General features: G+C 46.9%; 9 protein-coding genes across 9 annotated transcripts in view; 4 read left to right on the forward strand and 5 right to left on the reverse strand.

Moving 5' to 3' along the window:
- The window catches only part of PADG_11711 (ATP-dependent RNA helicase eIF4A), a gene marked incomplete at both ends in the record, with an annotated part of 1668 nt that extends 1161 nt beyond the window's left edge, over nt 1-507 (reverse strand). Inside the window, 2 exons of the mRNA XM_010761637.1 lie at nt 43-188; nt 468-507. Of these exons, the coding sequence (XP_010759939.1) occupies nt 43-188; nt 468-507 (186 nt within the window). The remainder of the gene's footprint in view (nt 1-42; nt 189-467) is intronic.
- Nucleotides 508-1549: 1042 nt separating this feature from the next.
- PADG_04145 (uncharacterized protein) lies at nt 1550-3718 on the forward strand (the record flags this gene model as incomplete). Its single annotated transcript, XM_010761438.1, has 2 exons — nt 1550-1992; nt 2332-3718. The coding sequence occupies 2 exons, from the start codon at nt 1550-1552 to the stop codon at nt 3716-3718; spliced, it is 1830 nt and encodes a 609-aa protein (XP_010759740.1).
- A 373-nt stretch (nt 3719-4091) lies between these two features.
- PADG_04146 (low-affinity Cu transporter) lies at nt 4092-5104 on the reverse strand (the record flags this gene model as incomplete). The annotated part of the gene is made up of 4 exons (XM_010761439.1): nt 4092-4203; nt 4287-4482; nt 4702-4912; nt 5057-5104. 4 exons carry the CDS (start codon nt 5102-5104, stop codon nt 4092-4094), a joined length of 567 nt encoding a protein of 188 aa, XP_010759741.1.
- A 1739-nt stretch (nt 5105-6843) lies between these two features.
- Nucleotides 6844-7884, forward strand: PADG_04147 (uncharacterized protein; the record flags this gene model as incomplete). Its single annotated transcript, XM_010761440.1, has 3 exons — nt 6844-7014; nt 7166-7423; nt 7531-7884. 3 exons carry the CDS (start codon nt 6844-6846, stop codon nt 7882-7884), a joined length of 783 nt encoding a protein of 260 aa, XP_010759742.1.
- An 807-nt stretch (nt 7885-8691) lies between these two features.
- PADG_04148 (alpha-mannosidase) lies at nt 8692-12191 on the reverse strand (the record flags this gene model as incomplete). Its single annotated transcript, XM_010761441.1, has 4 exons — nt 8692-9334; nt 9403-11398; nt 11458-11966; nt 12046-12191. 4 exons carry the CDS (start codon nt 12189-12191, stop codon nt 8692-8694), a joined length of 3294 nt encoding a protein of 1097 aa, XP_010759743.1.
- Nucleotides 12192-14416: 2225 nt separating this feature from the next.
- PADG_04149 (uncharacterized protein) lies at nt 14417-17201 on the forward strand (the record flags this gene model as incomplete). The annotated part of the gene is made up of 8 exons (XM_010761442.1): nt 14417-14791; nt 14862-15108; nt 15179-15384; nt 15465-15634; nt 15690-15880; nt 15950-16261; nt 16326-16466; nt 16540-17201. 8 exons carry the CDS (start codon nt 14417-14419, stop codon nt 17199-17201), a joined length of 2304 nt encoding a protein of 767 aa, XP_010759744.1.
- A 316-nt stretch (nt 17202-17517) lies between these two features.
- PADG_04150 (uncharacterized protein) lies at nt 17518-18819 on the reverse strand (the record flags this gene model as incomplete). Its single annotated transcript, XM_010761035.1, has 6 exons — nt 17518-17612; nt 17727-17930; nt 18010-18094; nt 18175-18299; nt 18364-18486; nt 18567-18819. The coding sequence occupies 6 exons, from the start codon at nt 18817-18819 to the stop codon at nt 17518-17520; spliced, it is 885 nt and encodes a 294-aa protein (XP_010759337.1).
- Nucleotides 18820-19544: 725 nt separating this feature from the next.
- PADG_04151 (uncharacterized protein) lies at nt 19545-20394 on the forward strand (the record flags this gene model as incomplete). The annotated part of the gene is made up of 2 exons (XM_010761036.1): nt 19545-19617; nt 19682-20394. The coding sequence occupies 2 exons, from the start codon at nt 19545-19547 to the stop codon at nt 20392-20394; spliced, it is 786 nt and encodes a 261-aa protein (XP_010759338.1).
- Nucleotides 20395-21199: 805 nt separating this feature from the next.
- PADG_04152 (uncharacterized protein) lies at nt 21200-23246 on the reverse strand (the record flags this gene model as incomplete). Its single annotated transcript, XM_010761037.1, has 2 exons — nt 21200-22902; nt 22958-23246. 2 exons carry the CDS (start codon nt 23244-23246, stop codon nt 21200-21202), a joined length of 1992 nt encoding a protein of 663 aa, XP_010759339.1.
- Nucleotides 23247-23322: the final 76 nt, after the last annotated feature.

Consider the following 23322-nt stretch of genomic DNA (forward strand, 5'->3'; position numbering starts at 1 on the left):
GGGGGGGGGTAAGTAAGTAAGTATAATTTTAAATTTCTACACACCCTTGATGACAGGCATGATAGCGCGCTGCTGGATGGCAGAGGGGCGCTCGAAACCGTAGGCATAGACACCGCGGAGAAGCTCAGCGCGGAGGTTCATCGCATCGAAGGAGTCAGTGATTTCATCATAGTTGGATTCGATTTGTCCTGTTGTTGACAGTTGTTTGTTAGCGATAAGGTTTTTCAACAGGACATCGGGTGATGTCCGGCTTCACTATACAAATGCATCGTCCCACCAGATGCTGACACAGATGGCAAAAAAGAAAACGAAAACGAAGAGAAAGAAAGAAGAGAGCTGAAAATGAAATACAACAGAGGAAATCCGTTGCTGGGACGTCAGGAAGTGCACCGAAGTCGCGGAAAAAGGGGACAACAACGGTAAGACGACCACGACGACAACAGTGCGGGGGTGACGAGCGAACGTACCTTCAGGGATCTCTTCGAGACCCTTATCGTTGGAAGCCATGATTGCGAAGTTGTTCTTTGGAGATCACAGACCGTAGCTGTGATCGTGGTGGTGAGTGAATGAGGGATGGGATGTGTAGAAGAGAAAAGCAAAAAAGCGAAGGGCCTAAGGATCCTTGCTATTGTCGGTGAAAAGAAAAAAAAAAAAAAAAATTTGCCTCAAGTGCAGAACCTATACTCTCGAAAAGAGGAGGGTACAGCAGGGACTAGTAGTAGCTGCTGAAAAGGGGCAGGAGGGCAGAGATATATCAATGCCCTAATGATGGATAGTTGGAATTTTAATACTGGTGGTTGTGTTGTTGTGTGGTTGGGATGAGGTTTAAGTTGTGAAGAAGAGAGGAAGAAAAAAGGAAGAAAGAAAAAAATATGGAAGGGAAAAAAAAAAAAAAAAAAAAAAAAAAGGTTTGGCTGACTTTTTTGGGTTTAACTCTCTTACTTTTTTTCTTTTCTTTTTCTCTTTCCCTCTTCCTAATCAATGAGTTTTCCAGCCTAGTGAGGGAGCGTGAAATGCGGGACTGAACTGACGCCCAACCACGGAAGAGAGCGAATCCTGCGCAAATTGAATGCGGAACTGGTTGAAACACGGAAGATGGAATAATCGGAAAATGAAGAAGAAAATAGAAAAAGAAGAAAAAAAAAAAAAAAAAAAAAAGGTGTTACCTCTCTGGATGTCGAAATGGATAGCTCTTTACATGCATCCTAGGAACGATATGCTAATGACTCTATTGAACTTGTTCTGACTATCTGACTGCATCTGCATATCTCCACTTTGCCTCTTGATTCACAGGTAGTTAACTTAAATAGCTGCTAGTTGCAAGTCAAACTTTCGAGATTTTAATTTTAATTTTGATGTCATGTTCCTCTCTCTTTTTTTTTTTTTTTTTTTTTTTTTTTTTTTTTTCCTTCTTTTTCCCTTCTCTATTTTCTTAAGAGATCTCATGCCAAGCATCACCACTTTTGACTGAACTCCGGGCTTAAAATAGTTAGGGCTTTGTAACTACTCATTTTCGATTCGAATGTCCTTCTGAGATCATGGATCCACTATGTCAGACAATCGGATTACAAGTATCAAAGCTCAGAACACACAGCCATTGACCCCGCCTCAACCTGGCCAACACAATCTATCAGCCCAGTCTTGCAAAGCTTCAGACCTGACTCTTGAGTCGTCGTTGCCTGTTGGGGTTGAGGGTGAACATGAACATGAACATGAACATGAACATGAGCATGAGGATATCAATATCGATAACAACGACTGTGCCGATGTAATCCCGCCGCATCCCCTCGGTGTCAAACCCTCAGGCAATGCCCTGACTGCCACTCATAACATCCGCCATTCTATGGGCAACCTGGCAGTCCTTTCTGACGAACTGATCATCCTGCTGCTGGAGTGCCTGGATAGCTCCTCGTTGTTGCGTCTGGGTGCAACGTGCAAGGCGCTGTATGCGTTTACGAGGGCTGACGAGTTGTGGAAGGGGCTTTTTATTGAGTAGGTTTTTTGTTGATATATTTATATTTATCTTGAGCTGCTTGATGCCTATCTGTCTTTCGTATATGTCTCATTGTTTTCGTGGCATTTGGGGGTTTATTTCGCTGCTGTGCATAATACCATCTTCGATATCCTATTGAAGGATGGCGCGTTATTATATACTGTTGCAGAAATCATGATGTCGAGAGGGCTAAGAAAACGAGAGAGAGAAATTGATTCAATTGTGCTCATACGTGCTCTATATAGCAAGATAAACCATCCATGCCTACATTGGGCATTCCTCACCAAACCCGCAGCTTCAAACCTCTTAAATCCACATACACTAACAAGCCCTCCCAGCAACCCCCCTAAATCCTTCACATGGCGAGACACCTGGCACGCAACTTACCTAAACCTCCCCGCGCGCCTGATCGCCTCCCCCGACTGCTCCCATCTATACTCCGACACCCTCCACCGGCCCTTCTACTGCGCCCACATCTCCCTAAAACCCTACATAACCAACATACCCACCCGTAACCAAATCCCCCGTCTGCCCAACCTCTCCCTGCAATCATTCCAAGAATCCTGGACGAATAAGCCCTTCATCCTGACCGAGCCCGTGAAGCAATGGCCCGTGTACAAAGAATGGTCGATCGAGAGACTACTAGAGCGATACGGCGACGTCATATTCCGTGCTGAAGCGGTCGATTGGTCGCTGAGGAACTACGTCGAGTACATGAGGAATAACACAGATGAGAGCCCGCTGTATCTCTTTGATCGCAGCTTCGTGGAGAAGATGGAATTACATGTGTCTATGCCTCCCACCAGCACCAGCACCAGCACCAGCACCAGCACCAACGGCACAACAAACGCAGATGCAGATGCAAATGTTAATACAACCCATGCCCAGCAACCAGCCTACACCCTCCCACCCCCGTTCACCGAAGACCTCTTCACCCACCTAGGCCCACACCGCCCAGACAACCGCTGGCTGATCATCGGCCCCCCGCGCAGCGGCAGCACCTTTCACAAAGACCCCAACGCAACCAGTGCCTGGAACGCAGTGTTGCGGGGTGCAAAGTACTGGATTATGTTCCCCAGCACCGCTGAAGCGACATCGGCTGGTAATTGTGGTAATAGGAGCAATAACAGTTTTTCGCCGATGGTGCCGCCACCGCCTGGCGTGTATGTATCCGAGGATCAGAGCGAGGTGACGAGCCCGCTGAGCATTGCGGAGTGGTTGATGAATTTCCATGAGGAGGCGAGGAAGGTGAGGGGCTGTGTTGAGGGGGTTTGTGGGGCTGGGGAGGTGTTGCATGTTCCATCTGGTTGGTGGCATTTGGTTGTCAATATTCCGGTCTCTGATGATGGTGGTGACGGGGGGTGTTGTATAGCTATTACGCAGAATTTCGTGCCGAGGGGAAGGCTTGCAGATGTCTTGGGATTTCTGAAAGGGAAGAGGGAGCAGGTGTCTGGGTTTAGGAAGGGGATTGACGATCCGTTTGGGTTGTTTGTGGAAAGGTTGAGGGGGGTTGATGGATATGGGGATTTGGTGGAGGGGGCATTGAGGGAGGTGGAGGGGGGGTTGGAGGGGAAGAGGGGGAAGAGAAAGTGGGATGAGGTTGTTGGAGGGACCGGGACGAGGTGTGAGGATGGTGGTGGTGATAGGATAGGTGGTGAGGAGGGTGGAGGAGGTGGGTTTAGTTTTGGGTTTGGGGATGATGGAAGTGATGTTGATGTTCCTTGATTTGGAGAGGTTGAGATATATTCTTAGACTGATGTATAGATATGTATGTATGGAAATATCATAGAATAGAGAGTTTTCTCAAGAATGCTAAATGTAAAAGTAGGACTAGTAGTAGTGCTATAACCCCATTCATAACTGCAGACGGGGTCCGACATATTAAGTTGGGTTGGGTGGTTGTCCATAGATTAGATATAAATATATTGGCGCCATCATTGGCAATTCAGTCCGCGGCTGTCACATAGAGATGTTTGATACATATATTTAAAATTATAGTGTCGCATCCTGTGGAATTCGCGCGATAAAAGAAGAGAGGGGGAAAGCAGTCGACCTGAGGAATATCCATCTCTCAGAAGCCAGCCAACCGGCAAATCAATCAATGGCAGGAAACCGCCTTCGTCGCCGCGCCTCCAAACATCAAGTATCCCAAAAACGCTCCCGCAGTAACCGCAAGCATAACCCAGCCATTGTACGTCATGAAGAGGAGCCTTCACATAACCAGTGTCAGCAGAAACGCAACTCTCGAAACCAAAATAATACGAAACACGCGAAAATGAAGAAAAAAACTCACATAATCATAAAACTATAGAAGACTTGCACGGCATAAAAGGCCGCCAGAACCAGCTTGCCCCTCCTCCTCCTGTTTGTTCGCGCTGCGAAGAGTAGTGAGCTGGATGCTTCGCCGTTATGGAGGAGGGGGGAATTGGAATTGGAATTGGAAGTGGGAAGGCCATTATCATTGTCGTTGTTGGCCAGTGTCTCGTCATCTTCATTGTTCTCAGAAGCGGTAATTTTAAACCTCTTGGATTGTATCTTTTGATGGTGGTTGGGGGGACAAGAGAAGATGGTTTAACAAGGGGTACAGTTGGAAAGGAATTAATTCCTTTCTAACCAGGGTTACCCGTTACCCGTTACATCGTGATGAGAGATGGAGAGAAAGGCCGGGGGAAAAAGGACAAGGAAAAGAAGAAAAAACCAAGGCATACTGGATATATAACCCCGCGCCTCGGGGATACTCCCATCCTTCAATAACAGCCTCTGTCCTGCCTCATACCTGCAAGCAAGCTCACGGACACCCTCATAACCCGCTGTCAGAAGTGCAATGGCCACGAGCGAGAGGACAAGAGAGAAGGGACCCTTTATCTGCCATTGTTTGAAGATAATACAAAGGTTATGTGAGGAGAAGGTGAAGTGCATCTATGTCATTGATAGATCCCAAAAAATAAATGGAACCTCATTCCGTTAGAAAGGTGTAACCAAGTAGCTTGTGTTTGGTGCCTGGAGGCCTAAACGTGGGACTGGTGTGCAGGGTATATGAGTGGTAGATATATATGCACATACGTTCATACTGCATTGGTTGCCCATATCCATATCGCCGTGGCCGTCCATTGTTTCGGGATGAGGTAAGGTGTGTGGTTGGCAGAGCGCGGGGTGTATGATATGTTGCAGTGTCAGAATGGATGGATGAGGTTTTATAAAAGCTTTTGATTCTCAGCGGGAACTCAACCTCTATATACCTTCTCCCGGTTTGAAGACGGCTAGACAGCGAGAAAAAGCAAAGCCGGTTGCTCAATGGTTGGGGTGCTTCGAATGAGCTGTTAGTTGTATTGGTATGCGGTGTCTCATGTTTATCTTCTGGTAGGGCTGCAGATCAGCTGCACGTTCAAGAGGCACTTTGAGCAGATTAGTTTACCTGCAAACAGGGCAAACTAACGTAATGCACCTATCCAAATCCATTCATATTCACCAAATCGTTAAATATGACAGCAAAATCAAAAGATCAGGCTTCAAATCAAGACGGAAGGCTTCTCTTAGCCTGTGAAACGGGTCAAACTTCATATATTACGACTGCTGCCAAAATGTACGATGTTCCACCCTCGACCTTACGCGATTGAATCAAGGGAGTCAAAACACGTTCACATGCTCTCAACTTTCTAATAGAAATCTGACCTCCATAGAGGAAGAATCTCTAGTCCAATGGGTAATATCCATGGATGAGAGAGAGGTCAGTCTCCTCGAATTGAAAACGTACGAAATATGGTGGATTTACTACTTTCTACCCGAGTTGATTCTACTGTGGGAGAATAATGGGTTCAAAGATTCATTACACGTCAGAAGGAACTAAAGACTAGATTCTCACGCAAATACAACTACAGTGAGCTTTGTGTGAAAGATCCTAAGATCGTATGGGAGTGAAAATGGCTGGACCACGGATAAGCTGGGTATAATCTGGCTCAAGGAGCCTTTGAGAAGCACACCAGGGCTCTTATGATTGGCAGATATAGGCTATTGATTATGGATGGACGTGGCAGTCACAGCACGTCTGAATTTGATCAGTACTGCATGGAGAAGTCTATTATATCTCCTTTATATGCCAGCTCATTCATCTCCTCTGCTGCAGCCACTAGATGTGAGCTGCTTTGGACCCTTACAATGAGCATACAGACGAAGGGTTGAGGATTGCATGAGATTAGGGTTCAATCATATTATTGATAAGAAGGATTTTCTAGGGCTCTATCCTTAGCAAAAGAAAACAACGAGCTGAGAGCTGCAGTTGAGAAGAAAAAAGGTGTAAGAAGGAGCAAGCTCGTACATTTTATAGCTCAGAATGGAGCCTTAACAGCTGACGAAGGAATAGCTAGGGCTCAAGCAATAGATCAAACCGTACAAAGGGAGGTAGAGGATTCAAACCAGCCGCCTAGAAAGCAAGCTTCACTACACTGCAGCAAGTGTAATGTAGTTGATCGTACTGCTAGAACCTGCCAACAGACATAAGGAACAGCTCTATATAAATTATATGAGAAATTCTAGTTTGGTGGTTGCTTAAGTTCGCACTTTGACTGGGTTTGAAAGGCTATCCGCTGTGACCGATCACGTTAGTCATGCGACTGCTGACTGATAAGAATAGCACAGATACCTTAACGCAAATACTAGCAGCCCATTCGAATCAAATCAAACTTTATAATCAAAATTCCTTTTTATTATTATCACCCTTGGACGGATTAGACAAGAACACACGAACCATTGCTAGCCACGCTCACCAATTTTACTCACCTACATCTGCATAAACCCAAACCTCAAAATACCCCGCGCCACCATATACTGGATATTATCCACTTCCTGCCGCCATGGCAGAAAACGTTCCGCCCGCAACCACCGCCGGCCAAAATAGCACCACCGCCAACTCCGCTGGTTCGGGTCCAGAACAGATGCAGAATCGCGGGATACCATATTATGAGAAGCTGAGACGAGAACTGCGAGAGACAATACAGAAGAAACGGTTGATGGATAAGAATATGGTATGTCCAAGTCGTTTTCCTTCCTGCGCGCTTCCCATGCTTTCCGTTCTACCTCCGGTCCTATCCCCACCCTTATTCCCTTCTCAATATCCTCCGTTCCACAGCACATGGCAATGGTACATTAGTAGAAATCTGAACAGACACCCCACAGGCCGCCCTAGAAGAATCAATCTATCGCTTTGAGCAATCCTACCTCGAAGAAACCGGTGCCGGAAACATCATAAAGGGATTCGACAATTACATAAAAGGCGCATCAGGCGTGTCCGGAATAGGGGCAGGGAGCAGTCTCGGATCCATGGCTGGCGGTGGCGGAGGTGGTTCCGGTGGTGGTGGTCCGATGACGCGAAGAAAGACAGCCGTTCAGGATTGCGATAGAGTGTTTTCGAGGAGTTCTGCGAGTTTTATGAGGGTGCGCTTTCCCCCCCATTCTTTCCCTTCTCTGATGTCTCTTTTTTCAATTGACTTCTCTCATTTATCATATTGTTCCAACTAACAAGTTAACATGAAAAACAATAGGACTCCCCCGCCCCCTCCAGCGCAAACACAACCCCCTCCCACGCACCCACGCCAACCTCCGCCTCCATCCCCGGCACAAACGCTAATAGAGATAATAATACACCTAATAATACTACTACTAATAATAATAATTCCGCCCCCAGCAGCATCAAGGGAGGAACGAGCAGTAATAAGAAGAATAAAAAGGCTACTTCAGGCAGTGCGAGCGCGAACACCAACACGAACACCAATGCCAATTCTGACGGGCAGTCTGCTGGTGGGAGGGGGAGGGAGAGGGATGATGGCGATGATGCGGAGAGTGGTGGGAATAAGCAGCCTGTTAAGAGGTTGAAGATTACGTATGGGAGGGATTGATTTGATGAGGTGTTTGGTTGGGGTTGGGTTGGGTTGAGATTTACGTTGTATTTTTTTTTCTCTCTCTTCCTTTTAGAGGTTGATTTTCAGTTTCCTGTTATGGGAGTTGATTTTGGTAGGGCTGGGGCGGGGACTGGGAAAGCGGGCGTTGGACTCGGGATTCGATTTTGGAATGTTTGCATGAGATTGGTCTTTATTTGCAGGGAGTAAACGAAGAACAAGGTGAGAATTGCTAAGTGAGATGGGATTGATACATCAGTTTATTTGTGAGATGCATGCTTACTTGCACGTCCGGTTTCAGTGTCATTTCTTCGGCAGCGAGGAGTTTTCTATGGTGCCATTCATGAAGATGTATAGATATGACATAGTATACTGTTGTTCCTTTCATTCACATTTTTGTTCTCTTGTGATAACCAACTAATGATAACAATATTTAGTAAACGATCTAGTTCTTGCGCTGACTGTGGAGACATGTTACTGTCTGGATGTTGTATGTCAAGCTCACATCTCAACACTGCATCAGTCGCTGCCCTGTGTTAATAACATTTGACTCTATGCCTTTACTTCTCACTCACTAGGGCTGCCACTGGCGGAAAGGGGAGCTGTGTGGTAGTTAACAAAGCCAAAATGAGGAGAAAAGCCATAAACCACTTTAAAAAGTCCGTGCAATCGTGCCCTTCCTAGCAATAATAATAACTAATCACTCCATACGAAAAGCAACACACATCATCCTCCCTTATCAACTCATCACTATTACCACCCCACTCATACCCTTCCATTCCCCACCGCGACTCCCTCACGTCTCTCCTAAAGCTGCAACCGATACGTCGCAACCTCAAACGCCCTCAGCTCAATATCCACCTGCACCTCCCCCCTAGCCCCAAGTCTGTTCCCATCACCCCCTTGCCCAATCTTCATCTCCTCCAAATCATCCTCAAGCAAATTGCACTTCCACACCTTCTTAACCGGCAAATTCGTAACAATTGCCCCACGGCTCTTGCCCCCCAACGCCTCAAAGATACGGAGCACAACGCTCTTCCCAGCACGCACTTTAAACTCACCAAGAGAGACACCTTCATCATCTTCTCCGCGCTTGACCACGTCGAGGATCAGGGAGTCAGAGCCCTGGAGCGATATAGCTTTGAAGATATGTGCGTTCTCTTTACCGGTGGCCAGCTGGGAGACCATAGGGTTGTTGAAATTGTATCCTGCACGAATAGTTCGGGCGTCTAGTGGACCTGAATGGGGCATGATTGCGTAGCGGATGTGGTGCCGGCCCATGTCTGCATTGGCGTCGGGAGCCTTGGGGGCGCGCAGGAGGGAGAGGCGCATAAGATTGCCGCAGGTTGCGAAGCCGTATTTGGAGTCGTTGAGGATTGAGACGCCGTAGTTGGATTCGGAGAGGTCGGCCCATTTGTGGCAGCAGACTTCGAATTTGGCCATGTCCCAACTGAAGGAGGCGAATTAATAAATGGTTTGAAATGATTTTATAGATGGGGGAAGGGTGATGGTGCATACCTGGTGTTGTAGTGCGTTGGACGTCTGGTTATCCCATATTGGGATTCATAAGACGCCTCAGTGTTCCAAATATCAACGGGGAATTCGACCTTGAGGAATTTCATGGATTCCTGCCACTCGACCTCGCTGGAAATCTCTACATAGGGAAGCGTATCACTGTCTGTGACAGCGGCTAAACTGACGGTTGTTTTCACCCAACTCTTATCGCTGATTTTGGTTTCCGTCACAACAGAGGCACGCTGCGGAGTATATTCCAGAATTGAAGTTGTACCGGACGTCAATTCCTTCCGGGAGTCGAGATGATAAACTTCAACGTCCCAGGCTTGCCAGTATATAGGCTTGTCGTCGAAGATCACCAGCTGGTTAGCCTTGCTACCTTTTGGGATAATTTCCCTCTTCTCCTTCAGATCAACAAGCGAGGTAATTAAACCATTCGAAACTTCGATTGACAGTTTGGGATTAGAAATTCGATAGGTTCCTGGTTTTGTTTGCACCAGAGAAACAGAGTTTTCATGTGTAGAAGTAAGAGGCTGAATATTAACGATTCCCATGTGTCCTTGTGCGAGGGCATATCTTGGCGGCGCCGAGGAGTTCGGAAAATCAAACATTTTGACGATCTCCGAGCGATGCCAGGGAAGGGTATTGATGGCTACCAGTCTATGCTCGATGCTACTGCCCTGAGTTCCAAATCCAAGAGCTTGCAATGCCTCTTCTCTTCTTTTCGATGCGGTTTTGAATATTTGGGCATATACTTTGTCAGAATCATCATAGCACATCTCAATCGAGCTTCCCGGAAGGCAGTCATGGAATTGGCAAAGGAGAACACCTTCCCACATATCATCGATATCCTTTTTGGGATATTTGTAGTTAGAGTCTTTAAGACTGGCCAGCGTCGCAAGCAACTCCAAGTCACGTAGCGCAAACTCGGACTTCCTGTTGTTCAATTTATTTTTGGCCTGCGTTGTGTAAGTTCCCCGGTGAAGCTCAAAATATAGCTCACCATACCAGGTGACGAATTCAGTTCCTTTCGCAGCCTTGGCTTCAAGTTGCTCAAAGAAATCATCAACACTGGAACCCATTGTAACACGGGGGAGAAGTTCACCCTTATCACTCATGCCACGGAGTCTGCGCAGCTTCTCGAGATGCTCGAATGTTGGACCACCGCCACCATCACCTTTCCCAAAGACAAGAAGTGAGGTGTTATCTTGATCCATCGACTTGTGCTGAGTAACACTCCGACGGACGTCTCCAAAGTGGGCATCAGCTGTATATGTTTCCGATGGAGCCATGTGGCAGAGTACTTGACTGCCATCCAAAGCGACCCAATTAAAAGTTGTGTGCGGGAAGTTGTTGATATTGTTCCAGCTGAGTTTCTGAGTGAAAAAGCGGCTCATGCCAGCCAATCGACAGAGCTGAGGGATTTGTGATGAGTACCCGAAAGTATCTGGCAGCCAAAAGGTGGTACATCGTTCGCCAAAATGGCTCTCGAAAAATCGTTGGCCATAGATGAACTGACGAACCAAGGACTCTCCACTTGGCATATTGGTATCGTGCTCTACCCAGCTTCCGCCAATGGGGGTGAAGCTCCCCTTTTTAACCCACGATTTGACACGATCAAATACATAAGGGTAGTCTTGTTCAAGCCATTTGAACTGTTGAGCTTGAGAGCAGACAAAACGGTGTTCGGGGTAGCGATCCATCAAGTTGCATTGGTTGGACCAGGATCTAGCCACCTTCCGTCGTGTCTCTGCCCAAGGCCAGAGCCAGCAAGTGTCAATGTGGCAATGGCCGATGGCGTAAACGACCGGCTGCTTATCAGTTTTATAGACTGCATCAGAATCGACCTTGTCACCGAGGTATTGCTGTGCAATTTTGCGACCCTTGATAATAGATTCTTGGCTGCCGTCACCTTCGATAAACGTGTCAATAATGGCGTTTGCGACCTGCTGTGCCTCGTGAGAGTGCCAGGAATCTGATGGGAATTCACGGGCAGCATCTTCAGAAGTGATTTAGTTACCTGTCCACTGGTTTCTACAAAAAGAGGATTATACACACCTCCAATCATCCAGAAATCATAATAAAGCGCCCTGGCCTGCAGGTTAACGGCGGTAATCCTTGCCATTTTAAGTTGGTAGAAATTGTTTGGACTCGGAGGTTGAATGGAATCTCCACCAGGAGCATTGCCAAACATGCCATTGCAGGCCATCTCAATATAAAAGATATGCTCCTTTCCGTCTCGGAAACTATCAGGCAAAATCCACTCAACTCTGTCCCCGCCACCAGTTAAACCTTGCAACGGTTTTCCATCCGCCGTCCACACCATGCCCTCGTTGTTCGCATCCCAGTGGAACTCAAGCCGTTCCTTTTTAAGCATATCCTGTGGAACTATGAGCTGGATCTTGAACCAGTGCGTTGACCAGCTGGGGCCAAAGGACTCTCCGATCTTAGTTGGTTTGAATTCATTGGAGACGGCCTCTTTGAAGCTGGGCCTGGCAAGGTTTGGGGGGGAATATACGGAGAGCTTGACGTGCTGCTCATCGTCATTTGTAGCCTCATAGTATTTCCTATAAGCCATAAATAACAGAAAGTGTCAACCAATTGCATTTAAGACCTTCGAAGGTGGGGGAGTTGGATGAGTCGTACGCAACGAGGTTGTGACCTGAATATTGACCTCCGTCAGTGAACTGACGGAGGCGGTCTTTGTAGATGCTCCTGATCTGCTGCCCAACAGGACGATGGACCAGAGCAGGATAGGTGGTAATAGGTGGAAGCTTGCTGGTTCCGCCCATTGCTGGTTGTCTTGTTGCTAGTCTTGTTGCTCGAGTTGTTTGTTGACCGGCACTGGCTGATTGATTAGAAACGAGCGGTTGAGCAGAGAGATAGCTTACACTGATATTTGTGCACCAGGAAACATTGAGATACTATGACAATGTATGTTAGGGAATTGAGCAGCATCAACGCTCAGGTCGAAAGAAGGTAGCGCTTCAATACAGAAGAAGCTTATAGCGGTTGGAGCTGGGATGTTGGTTGGGGTAAGGGGAGGCTGGAAGTTGCGGGGGTCAAACCTTGGGCAGGCACACTTTTGGTTTATCCATGGATGACAAAGCTCAGAGCAAAGCTAGTTACTATTAACAAGTTTACTGCGGAATCGCCCATAGCTTTTGCTGAAGCTTACAGCATGCTGGGACTAACCTCACTGGCCCAGCTAAGCTTCCAGGGTTGCTCGTGACTGGTATCGGTGTATTCTGCAGTAATATTGGTTGATCGTTATTCTAATATTGGCAAACAGCGTTGCATCGTCCGGCAACATAGACATGAATGACCATTAGTTATCGATAACAGCGCGGGGTTTCCCAACCAACAAAGATCCCCAAACCATCTAATTACCCCTATTGGAATGCAGAAATGTAATTACCGTTTACTCTGTAAAATATTGCATATAAAATACTGCATACTAATAGACTCACTCTGACTTTTCAGTGCTCCAAAGGAATCCTCTTCAGCGTTGATTCCCCTAAGACAGAAGAAACAAGTCCTAACAACCTTCTGGGCAAACATCAATCATTCTTAACCACCTTGATACATATTGAGGATATTTCTAAATCAAAACCTTGGAATACACCCTTGTAATTGAATTTCTTCATAGGATAATCGAAGGGCTTGTGAGTGTGATACGTCCGCATGGTCCTCAGGTTTTGATATCTTATGACTGACATGAACTGCAGTGTAACGCCCATGAAAGCTAATCATGTCTATTCGATGCAAACATCACATAAGATTTCTACATACAAACATAGGGAGTGGAAGATAGGGCTCTCCGTCTGCTCAGCCGTACTCAAATCACTTGCCGGCCTGTTGGTAGTCGGGTTGGTGATTACTAATTGGATCCAGGCTTTCATACGATATATTTTTTTTGTTCATCTTTCCCCCCAAAAGCCTATATCAGCTGTTGGTCTCCATACAAATGCAAAGTTCATAGGAAGGCAGGCTTGTTAGTCACTGAGTGGGTGGCCATCAGCGAACCCGGGCTTTCATATGTTTTTCCGACTTTTTTTTGTTTTAGCCATGCTCTCTTACGATCTTATTGTTTATCTGAAGCGAAATGATCAGCGAACTAACGAGGGCGGACGAGATATCTCCACTCGCCATCCCTTTGCAGCCTCTCCCATGATGGCGGACAGCACAAAATAGGCCTGGGCGTCAAATCTGGGTCGAGTGGTTTCCTGGCATCGGGAGTTTCTCTGGGGTACTTCCTGTTGGTCTCTGCCGCGATGCTTTTGAACTCGACTTGGCCGTACCTGGGTTACAAGAGATAGAAATGCCAAGGTGTTGTCCCCCTCCATCCGGAAAACTAACACGATATCGGGATCCGCTGCCCCTGATAGGATCCCTAACAATCTAAAATCATGAATATGGCGCATGAGAATGCAGCTTGCCCACATCTGAACAAGTTGCTCTTCGAGTTTGAGATGCAGCGTTGCAAGAGAAGTATTGGAGATGACCAGGTCTTAAATACTACGCGATGGGGCTTTGATGAGGTACGGTGAGATATAGATAGAGCTATGATAGACGTTACTACATTTTAATTAACTATATTTCAGGGCCTCCATTTTGCATGTTGTTACAAAGAGTTTTATCGCATTGAAGCAAAATTAACTCCTTGAGCTGATGCAGGGTCATCATTTGCCAAGCCACGTAGTTAACTGCCTAACTAACTAACTAATCAGGGCTAGAGTGATGACGCCGGATGGAAACAATAATCCTCATGGAACGAAATGACTGACTTTCAATCTGTCGCCATGCGGCTGTGCCTGTCTGTCTCTCTTCCTCAGGTCATAATTTGGGCTTTCGGAGGTGGCAGGACTACTATCCTTCTGGCAAGATACCCGAGGGTTTTGTATTATGTGGTCGAGCACGCAGTTAGGCATACATAAGAATCTCCCAGCAGGTAACTTCGTCGATCTTCAAAAACCAATTTACCGTCCGGGAAGGATGCATTGATATCAATTTCAACATGCACGGAACTTCTATGTCAAGCCCGCGCTATTCTGCCTTGCCGGGGAAGACAAGCGGGATTGAACTTTGGGATCTTTCCCGGTCGGCCGCCTACGCCGAAGAGGAAGAAGAAGAAGAAGAAAATGGAGATGAAAACAACTTTGAGATCCAGTCAGATGGAGCAGACGCACTGGATGGCGATACCATAGTGCCCGAGGGAGGGGAGGTCCAGGAAGACAAATTTTCCCCCTTCCAGGACATGCATCATGACCAGAACCCTATATTTACATTCCGGGCATTACTCGTTGGATGTCTGTGCGGAGCACTGGTCAACGCTTCTAATATATATCTTGGTCTGAAAGCTGGCTGGACGACCTCCGCCAACATTTTCGGAGTGAGTAGTTTCTGTCTTTACAATGACAGATGACAAGCACGCATGCCAATAGTTAAGGTCATATATCTAGTCAATTGTGGGATTTGCTGTCCTTCGATCCTGGACGAAGTACACTGGCGACAGCAACTTTGGCCCCCATGAGAATAATATCGTCCAAACCGCTGCCACGGCGGCCGGAGGTTTGTCGAATGTCTTTGTATCAGCCATCCCTGCGCTATATCAGCTGGAGCTCCTCTCTGTCCCAGCAAAAGATTTCTTTCGAATTGTAACATTGACTGCCGTAGGAGGCTATTTTGGTCTCTTGTCTATTGCGCCACGTACGTGTCATCTTTTCTTCCATGCCCCCTTTTTTCATGAAGATTAACAATACCTTGTCCTCCTCTCCAGTGCGGAACTTCTTCTTGGTCCAGGTTGCCCGAGAACTTAATCTCATTTTCCCATCGTCCTCTGCTACTGCTACCACTATCCGTAGTATGCATCAAGCTGCCAGTGGGGCATCAATGGCACGGCAGAAACTTGCTGCTCTGCTCTATGCGTTTGTTTTTGCCGTGTTTTTGCGTATTGCATCTCAATATGCCATTGGCATTCTCTGGGTAAGATCTACCTCTCGCGAAGTTTAGAAGTTAAGCTTCCTCTCTCCGAACCTTTTTGACTTACTCCCTTGAATTTGCAGGACTGGCATGTATTTACCTGGCTGGTTGAAAGTGGCTTTTTTGTTGAATTGGCCATGTCAATGGAAAGCTGGCGCTGGTTTGTTGAATGGACGCCAGCTTTCATCGGGTCTGGGATGCTTGTGGGAATCAATGTTGCAATCTCTTTTACCGCAGGGTCTGTTATTGCATGGTAGGTTAGCAACCTCAAACTGGATCGTCTGTATCACTGGCTAATCAGTACACAGGGGTGTCATCGGACCATATTTGGTAAGCCATGGAATGGCCTTTGGAGAGCCTGCATCCACAAACCCCAAGTGGTCGAACTTAATGTCATACTCGTCTCTGTCGAAGAACTTCGCAACCGCATCTAACCCAAGTCCTCGGTACTGGCTTCTATGGCCAGGAGTGATTACGATGGCAGCAGTTGCACTTACCGGTGTGTATAAACAAGAAAATACATAACTGTGTTACTACAGTATGGTGGGCTAATTAGAAACTTGCGCAGAACTTGCATGTCAATGGCGAGTGTTTTGGATTATTTCTCGAGACTTTACTAAAGCAATTAGCGGCAAGGTGCTGAGCTTGCGACAGAGCAACTATCGCTATACTCCTTTAACAGAAAAGGAAGAGGACGATGTTGTCAATTCCAAAGACAGTATCAGACTCTGGATGTGGCTACCGGGTCTGATTGTAATTATCATTGTGGCCTGTCCTGCCCTGAAGTTTCAGTTTGGCATGGGGGTTTCAGAATCGCTGTTGGCTCTCCTGTTAGCATTTGTACTGTCCCTTATGGCTATCCAAGCGACTGGAGCAACCGGTGGGTTCCATTCCAGTTCTTAATGGCATGGAACAGGGTGACTCTGACAAGCAAAACTATGCAGATACTACACCACTTAGTGTCCTTTCCAAAGTATCTCAAGTTACTTTGAGCAGCACAACTGGGCATCACATCATTCAAAATTCCCAGCGCCTGAATCTTCTAGGCGGCGCTCTAACAAATATCGGTGCAAGCCAAGCTTGTGGTATGCATATACCCCTATATAGAATAGCTTGGTTCCTCTTTCAGCTCTGCTCAAAAACTCACGTTGTTTGCAGATCTCATGGGCGATTTCCGAGTTGGATACCTCTTGGGCACATCTTCTCGGCTTCAATACACAACGCAGTTAATAGGAACTCTCTTTGCCACTTTTTTCGCACCATCCATATTCCTCATGTTCGCAACCGCCTACCCGTGCATCCTATCCGCCGAAAACAACCTCTCGGATTCCAACAGCAACAGCAACAGCAACAACACTGCTGCTGCCTCAAACACCTGTGAATTTGCATCTCCGTCCATCGCCGCCTGGCGTGCCGTAGCTGTAGCTGCCACCGAACCCATTCTACCCATTCCATACTCCTCTCTCGTATTTTCCCTCATAATGGCCGTAATCGGTGTTCTGATGGTCATCCTCCGACACAACGTGTGGGTAGGGAGATGGGAGTGGTTGCGTGCGTACCATCCTAACCTTATGATCTTAGCCATGGCTTTTACGTTGCCGTCGCCACAGTATGGGATTGCCATGTTTATTGGCGCACTGGTGGCGGCCGCTTGGACATGGAAGTCTCCGTCGGGTTTTGAGGCGTTTGGGTATGCGGTTGCAGCAGGGTTTATGGCTGGGGAGGGGATTGGAGGGACCATTAATGCGATGCTTTCTGTGTTGGGATTTGGAGGGGAGAGGTTGGGAACAAGGGTTGGATGTCCTGCTGGGAGATGTTGATGTATTTTGTTACATTTTGGGTTGAGAGAAGGTGCCTGATGCAAGGGGGGAGAATCCGTTTATGTGCTTTGACTGATTATGATACTTGGGGCCCTGATTTTATGATCCCATTCATAGATGGTTCACTTTCCAAGTTGGGATAGATGTAGTATGAATATATAGATACATGTTATTAACATAGTGGGTACGGAGGAAAGAATATCAAGATCTCGTTAGGTTCTGATTTCCCATTAATTAACCAGTGTCATGTTTTCATCTGAATGCGAAGTAAGGTAGAAGTTTCTCAATATACCAGTGCTGACTTCATATCATCTACTTAACCAACTGCATCAACATCTACATCTCCACCAATATCATGCTCCGGTATCCCGACAGCTAGCCCCTCAACTTCGCCTTCTTTAAATATCGGTCCTATTTCACGAGCACATTTAGGTTAGTTGATTCTATAAAACAAGCAACAGAAAATGAAAATCCAAATGGTTTCACTTAAGAGAGGAGCAACTCAAGGATGATGGAATTACAAACCTAGAACAGGATTTACTATGTAGCCCGGCTTTGTCATATTAATTGACCTGGAGCTCGACCATTGCGTGATTCTGCTCCAGTCTGCGCATTGATGGGTTGTGGCCGTGGCACTCGGTTTCAAGGAACCCCGTTTCCAGTTGTATGTAATGATGCCCACATCGCCGTGGCACATTGCTGATTTGCGAAGATAGTTTAAGCAGTGGTCTAGAATAGAAACGGTCCACATTGTCCAGTTAGCTGTTTCTGATCTTTTTGCCTTTTAAAATAAGTAGGATATACTAACGGGAATGCAGCTCCATAATTGCTTCTTCGTGTGCGGTGGCTCCCTTAAAATAGTGGTCTTTATGGACAAATTTATATAGCCATCGCTGAGACTCTTGCGTCAGGAAGCTCTTCTTTAACATTTGACACATTCAGACGAAAGTGCAGAAAAGAGCCGATGTCTTACCACACAATGCAGTTCGTGAAAGACGTTTAGTGTGCCTGCATATCCGGAACCGTCAGGCAATGCAACGGCATTTTTGAGGCGTCCCACTGCTTGCAGATCATCTTCTGATAGGCGAACATTCATAACTTGGAGGGTGATATGCTTCGTCAGTCATGAAGTTCCATGTGTCGATAGACTCGGAGCACGCACTATCAAAGATATCTTTCCAGGCTTTTTCAAGCGCAGGTCTTGGTTCACCCACGTAATCTCCTTGAGCACCGTCGTCATGTTTCCATTCAACGACGTTCCATTTCAACGCTTCGTTTGCAGGAGCTGTATTGAGATTAGCTGATTGCCCTGGGACAGGTATCAACATTGAGGATCGAGAACATTAGCATTCAGGGACTTCTAACAGTAAATTAAGCTGCTTTGCAGCTTTTTTTCCAGTTTTCGATTGTTCTCAAATACAATTGCGCTGAAAGCGAAGAGAAATAAAAAGGCTATGCCCGTCACAAGGACGATTTTGATATGTTCCCGCCAAAACGGTAGCTTATTTTCATGATAGAGAGCCGATGATTTTTCCAGCAGTGTATCTGTTGTGCCTGCACTCTCCGAGGAAGAAGGTAAAGAATCGTCGTATGTAGGCCTCTGTTTTCCCAAATCCATTTTCAGGTGGAAGATGATCTCCTGCTAGAGTGGGACATTTGATCAAAACAGCAATAAGACAGCTGGATGGAAGAGAAAGGGAAGGACAATCTGGATGGAATCCTGGATAGTAAGTTAACGAGGGATTATCTTGGGGGATTCAGATTCGATTCCTGCCTACTAACAATGCGTTACAACCAGTTCTTCCCTCATGCCAAATTTTGCAAGGGGATGACAGGAAGACCATTCACAGAGTAATTGCGTCTGACATTGCCTTCTATTCTTGATGATGTGGTTAACCACATTGGCCATCTACTGCAGGTAGAGTTGGCTAATCAATCATGGCAATGTCAATAACTGTCATTCAGGGAATCCTAAGTGAAGACAACAGCTATGCGGACACACCATGACAGCCAGACAAGTCATCAACGATTATGCGTGGTCATTAGAGGAGTGTCATCGGCTCATGACCGCATAATTCAGCTGAAGAACTCGTCAAGCACTGTATCATAGGTTCTGAACATTGCATCACGACGGTGACATACAGAATATGATATGACATCGTTAGCATTATGTTAAATCACACACAAGACGGATATCAAACAATTACTCCATATAAATAATTCGTATTTTGGTCTCCGAATTCAAATCATATGTGTCGATCCGCCCACGACCTGTAAGCCTAAAGTTCACCGAAGATTGAAAATTTCTGTCCCAGAGAAACTAAGAAGCGAAAACCCACCAAAATGCAGCTCCAGAATCTATTGACACTTATTTCTCTCTTTGCGACCTTAGTCGCAGGAGCACCGGCTTCACCAGGTTAGATCTCTATCATCATGGCTATTGGAAGCCCCCCCCAGAGAAATAACACGTTCGGCAATAGATACTCGTTCGGAAGCTAACATACCGGTTCTGTCAATGGTAGCCAAACGTTCTGATGCCGATGCGGCCACTAAATACGTAGTCGACAAGCGTTCTGACGCTGATACCGCCACTAAATACGTCGTTGACAAGCGATCCGACGCTGATGCTGCCACTAAATATGTTGTCGACAGGCGATCCGACGCTGATGCTGCCACTAAATACGTCGTCGACAAGCGTTCTGATGCCGACGCTGCAACTAAATATGTCGTTGACAAGCGATCCGACGCGGATGCGGCCACTAAATATGTCGTCGACAAGCGTTCTGATGCCGACGCCGCCACTAAATATGTAGTTGACAAGCGATCCGACGCGGATGCGGCCACTAAATACGTCGTCGACAAGCGTTCTGATGCCGACGCTGCAACTAAATATGTCGTTGACAAGCGATCCGACGCGGATGCGGCCACTAAATATGTCGTCGACAAGCGTTCTGACGCCGACGCCGCCACTAAATATGTAGTTGACAAGCGATCTGACGCCGACGCCGCCACTAAATACGTCGTCGACAAGCGATCCGACGCGGATGCGGCCACTAAATACGTCGTTGACAAGCGATCCGACGCGGATGCGGCCACTAAATACGTCGTCGACAAGCGATCCGACGCTGACGCCGCCACTAAATACGTCGTCGACAAGCGTTCCGGCGCTGCGGCTCGTTATGTCGTTGACTAAGTGAGTAAAATATAAATTGCGTAACAGTCTCCACAGGTCTAATTCTTAAAAAGATTCCTGACAATCGTCAATCATTGGCTTCCCCGTTGCCGTCTCTTCACGAAGGATGCAGGTTCTCTTGCATATTCCGAAGGGGAAGGAGGTTTTTGGCGAAAGGGTCCAGGACGCCCAGTATGAGTATAATGAGCCGCCTGCACCTTTACATGTAAATGGGATTTCCATTTGCTTCTGGCTTTTTTCAATGTGTATTGCGAGAAGAAGAATTGTGGAAGACTAGTTATTCTGCTTGTCGAAGTTATATTCGGGAGAGAAGGGCGGGAGTTGAACGTCATTCTTTTAGCATCAACTTCCATCCAATTCCCTATTTGAGTAGCCGTCTTCAATTTCCGTGGATATACAGTAGCAACGAAGCATTTGGAATCTATAAACTGTAAAATGCTCCGCATTGTCCCATGCTGATTTGTACATGCAACACATTTGCTATTCTGCAGCTCGAATTAGCGAATAACTTTTCAGTTACAGACACATTAGCATGACCGGCCGGTCATGAACAGAATATGTTACATAAATGAGCGCGTGTGCGCAATACCGCAGAATCAATAGACATCATATAGGTGTGTGTGTGTGTGTGTGTGTGTGTGTGTGTGAATTCTTCGTCAAAATATAAAGAATTTTGGCAAAACGGAGGTTGATTTAAACGTTGGTTAAACTAACTAGTTAGTTAGTTAACTAGTTAGGCTGACTAACACTTTTAACTACGTTCATAGTTGTCCCGACAAGTTGGATAAACACTCCACTTCAATTTCTACGAAGTCCATTTGATATACCAGGGCCGTGTTGCTCTCCTCTTTCTTTGCAAGGCCAATTGCTTGAACTTCGGAAACCAAGGTGTACCCCAGCCAGAGGCCGCATCCCACCCTGGCAGAGCAGGGAATCCCGTTGTATTGCAACCACCGTTGGAGCCTTCGGTGACGTCGCTGAAAGCTTGATACCCCGTCGCATACAGCCAGGGATTTAAAAATCCCATAGATGGCTTGTTCTCTGCTGCCAACACGTCATTGACCAGGGCAACAATAGCAGCAAATGTTGGGGTTGAGGCTGATGTACCGTCGACCAGTTTTGTCTCCCCGTTCCATATCGTCACATAGCGATATCCCTGGGCAGAGACATCAGGGATTGCACGACCCTGTGGATTGAACATCCCAGAATGGAGAGACCCAATATTTGAGAGATATTGAGACACGCTTTTGGGATTATTGACTTGGTAATCGGGACGCGGGAAATAGTTACTGAAGCCGCCACCAGATGAGAACCCATTTCGCTCGTTTACGGCAACTACCTCCTGTTGGATGCCTTTTGTGGCCCCGACAGACGTCACCCAGGGACAGGAATCCGGAAAGCTTACGAGGAATTCAGGAGTGGAGAGGCCATCATTCGAATAGCAGTCACCCGGGTGTCCAACCCCATGATCTCCAGAGCCCATGATAACGGAAACACCTCGAGCACCAAGTTGGGCAAAGCCGTTGCATACTCGACGGGCGTATGAAATGGGCACTGTATGTTCAATGTCGCCATACGAAGTGGAAACTACACTAGGAAGATTGGAGTCGGGCTGGTCAAGAATCCAGTTCAGCCAGGCAAGGAAAGGTTCGTTCGTGTTGGTGGGAGTGAACGAATCTGCGATAAATGGTGGCTCAGGCCCTCCGACAGAATACGTTGTAAGCGGGATTGGGTGGGCGATACCGATCATTACTTCCGCGTCGAGATTGCCCTCTCGCCCAACACCGTATGCATACTGTTCAGGTGTGACGGGCCTTTGCTGGTTTATTCCGCCCTGTATGCTAATGTCTTCGAAGTTCTCTGCCCCTGAAAGGGCGTCTGGCCGGTATGTCTTGAGGAATTGAGAAATGTCGGAGCGATTGTTGAACTCTCCCAAGTAATTGACGAGTCCCATTCTTGTTTTTCTCCGGGAATCGGCCCTGTGGTACAGGGTTCCATACAATGTACGGAGGCAGAGGGGCGTTACAGCACTCTCGTTGCACGCTTGTTGAGGAGTGAGTCCTGGCGGGATATTGTTCAATTCCACACCGGTTCCAATACCCTCTGTAGCATCCTCTGCGAGTTGGTTAAGGTCTGTGACCTCGTGGTCTTCATTTTGACGATGTTTGATATGTGAGCGAATCCGCATAAATGACGTTGTTGGCTGAATGGTGTCTATAGCGTCATGTAGGTCTTGTGGTAATGACCACTCCATTGTCCGAATCGCAGAATGTTGCCCATATCTATATATGGAATACTTAGTGCCAAGTAAAAGCTCGGCTTCCGCAATTGTCACAGTGATTGTAAGCCAGTCTCGGGCTGCGTTGAAGAAGTGACGATGAATCGGCACACCGTTATCTTTCAACCAGGCTTGGATGCGGTCGATAACATGCTGCTGGGGTCGAAGTAGTCTGGCTGCTTCGTCCCTGGTCAAAAACTGACCGTATCTTCTGTGCAATGGATTGGAAACTAGCAATCCTTCAGTAACGGATAATGTCCTAGTTGCGGAGGCAGAAAGTCTAACCTTCTTGAAGATTTTTTTCTAGCTCCGTCGGATGGCCCTGAGCGAGACCAATTTGGAGGGAGATATTCATCGCCGGAGGTGCCATACCTTCGCGAATCCATTTTGATGGAGTTGGATGAGATTCTTTCAAGGTGTATGAAACTCGCCTGGTCGCTGAGGGATACACGGCTCCAATGCTCGCGAAAAGAATCACGTATAGCATCCATAAAGACATATCGCTTTTGAAAAAGAGTCGCCAAACCGGTTGGGTACTACCAAGTCCCAACCGGTAGAGGGAAGCAATCGGCATTTTCCTTCTACCTTTGCTCAGCCGAACGCTGCAGCTCAGCCATAAATCCGCATATGCCTGTTGTGGCAAGAGCTGA

This window comes from Paracoccidioides brasiliensis (assembly GCF_000150735.1).
Source record: "Paracoccidioides brasiliensis Pb18 unplaced genomic scaffold supercont2.4, whole genome shotgun sequence".
Classification (NCBI taxonomy): domain Eukaryota; kingdom Fungi; phylum Ascomycota; class Eurotiomycetes; order Onygenales; family Ajellomycetaceae; genus Paracoccidioides; species Paracoccidioides brasiliensis.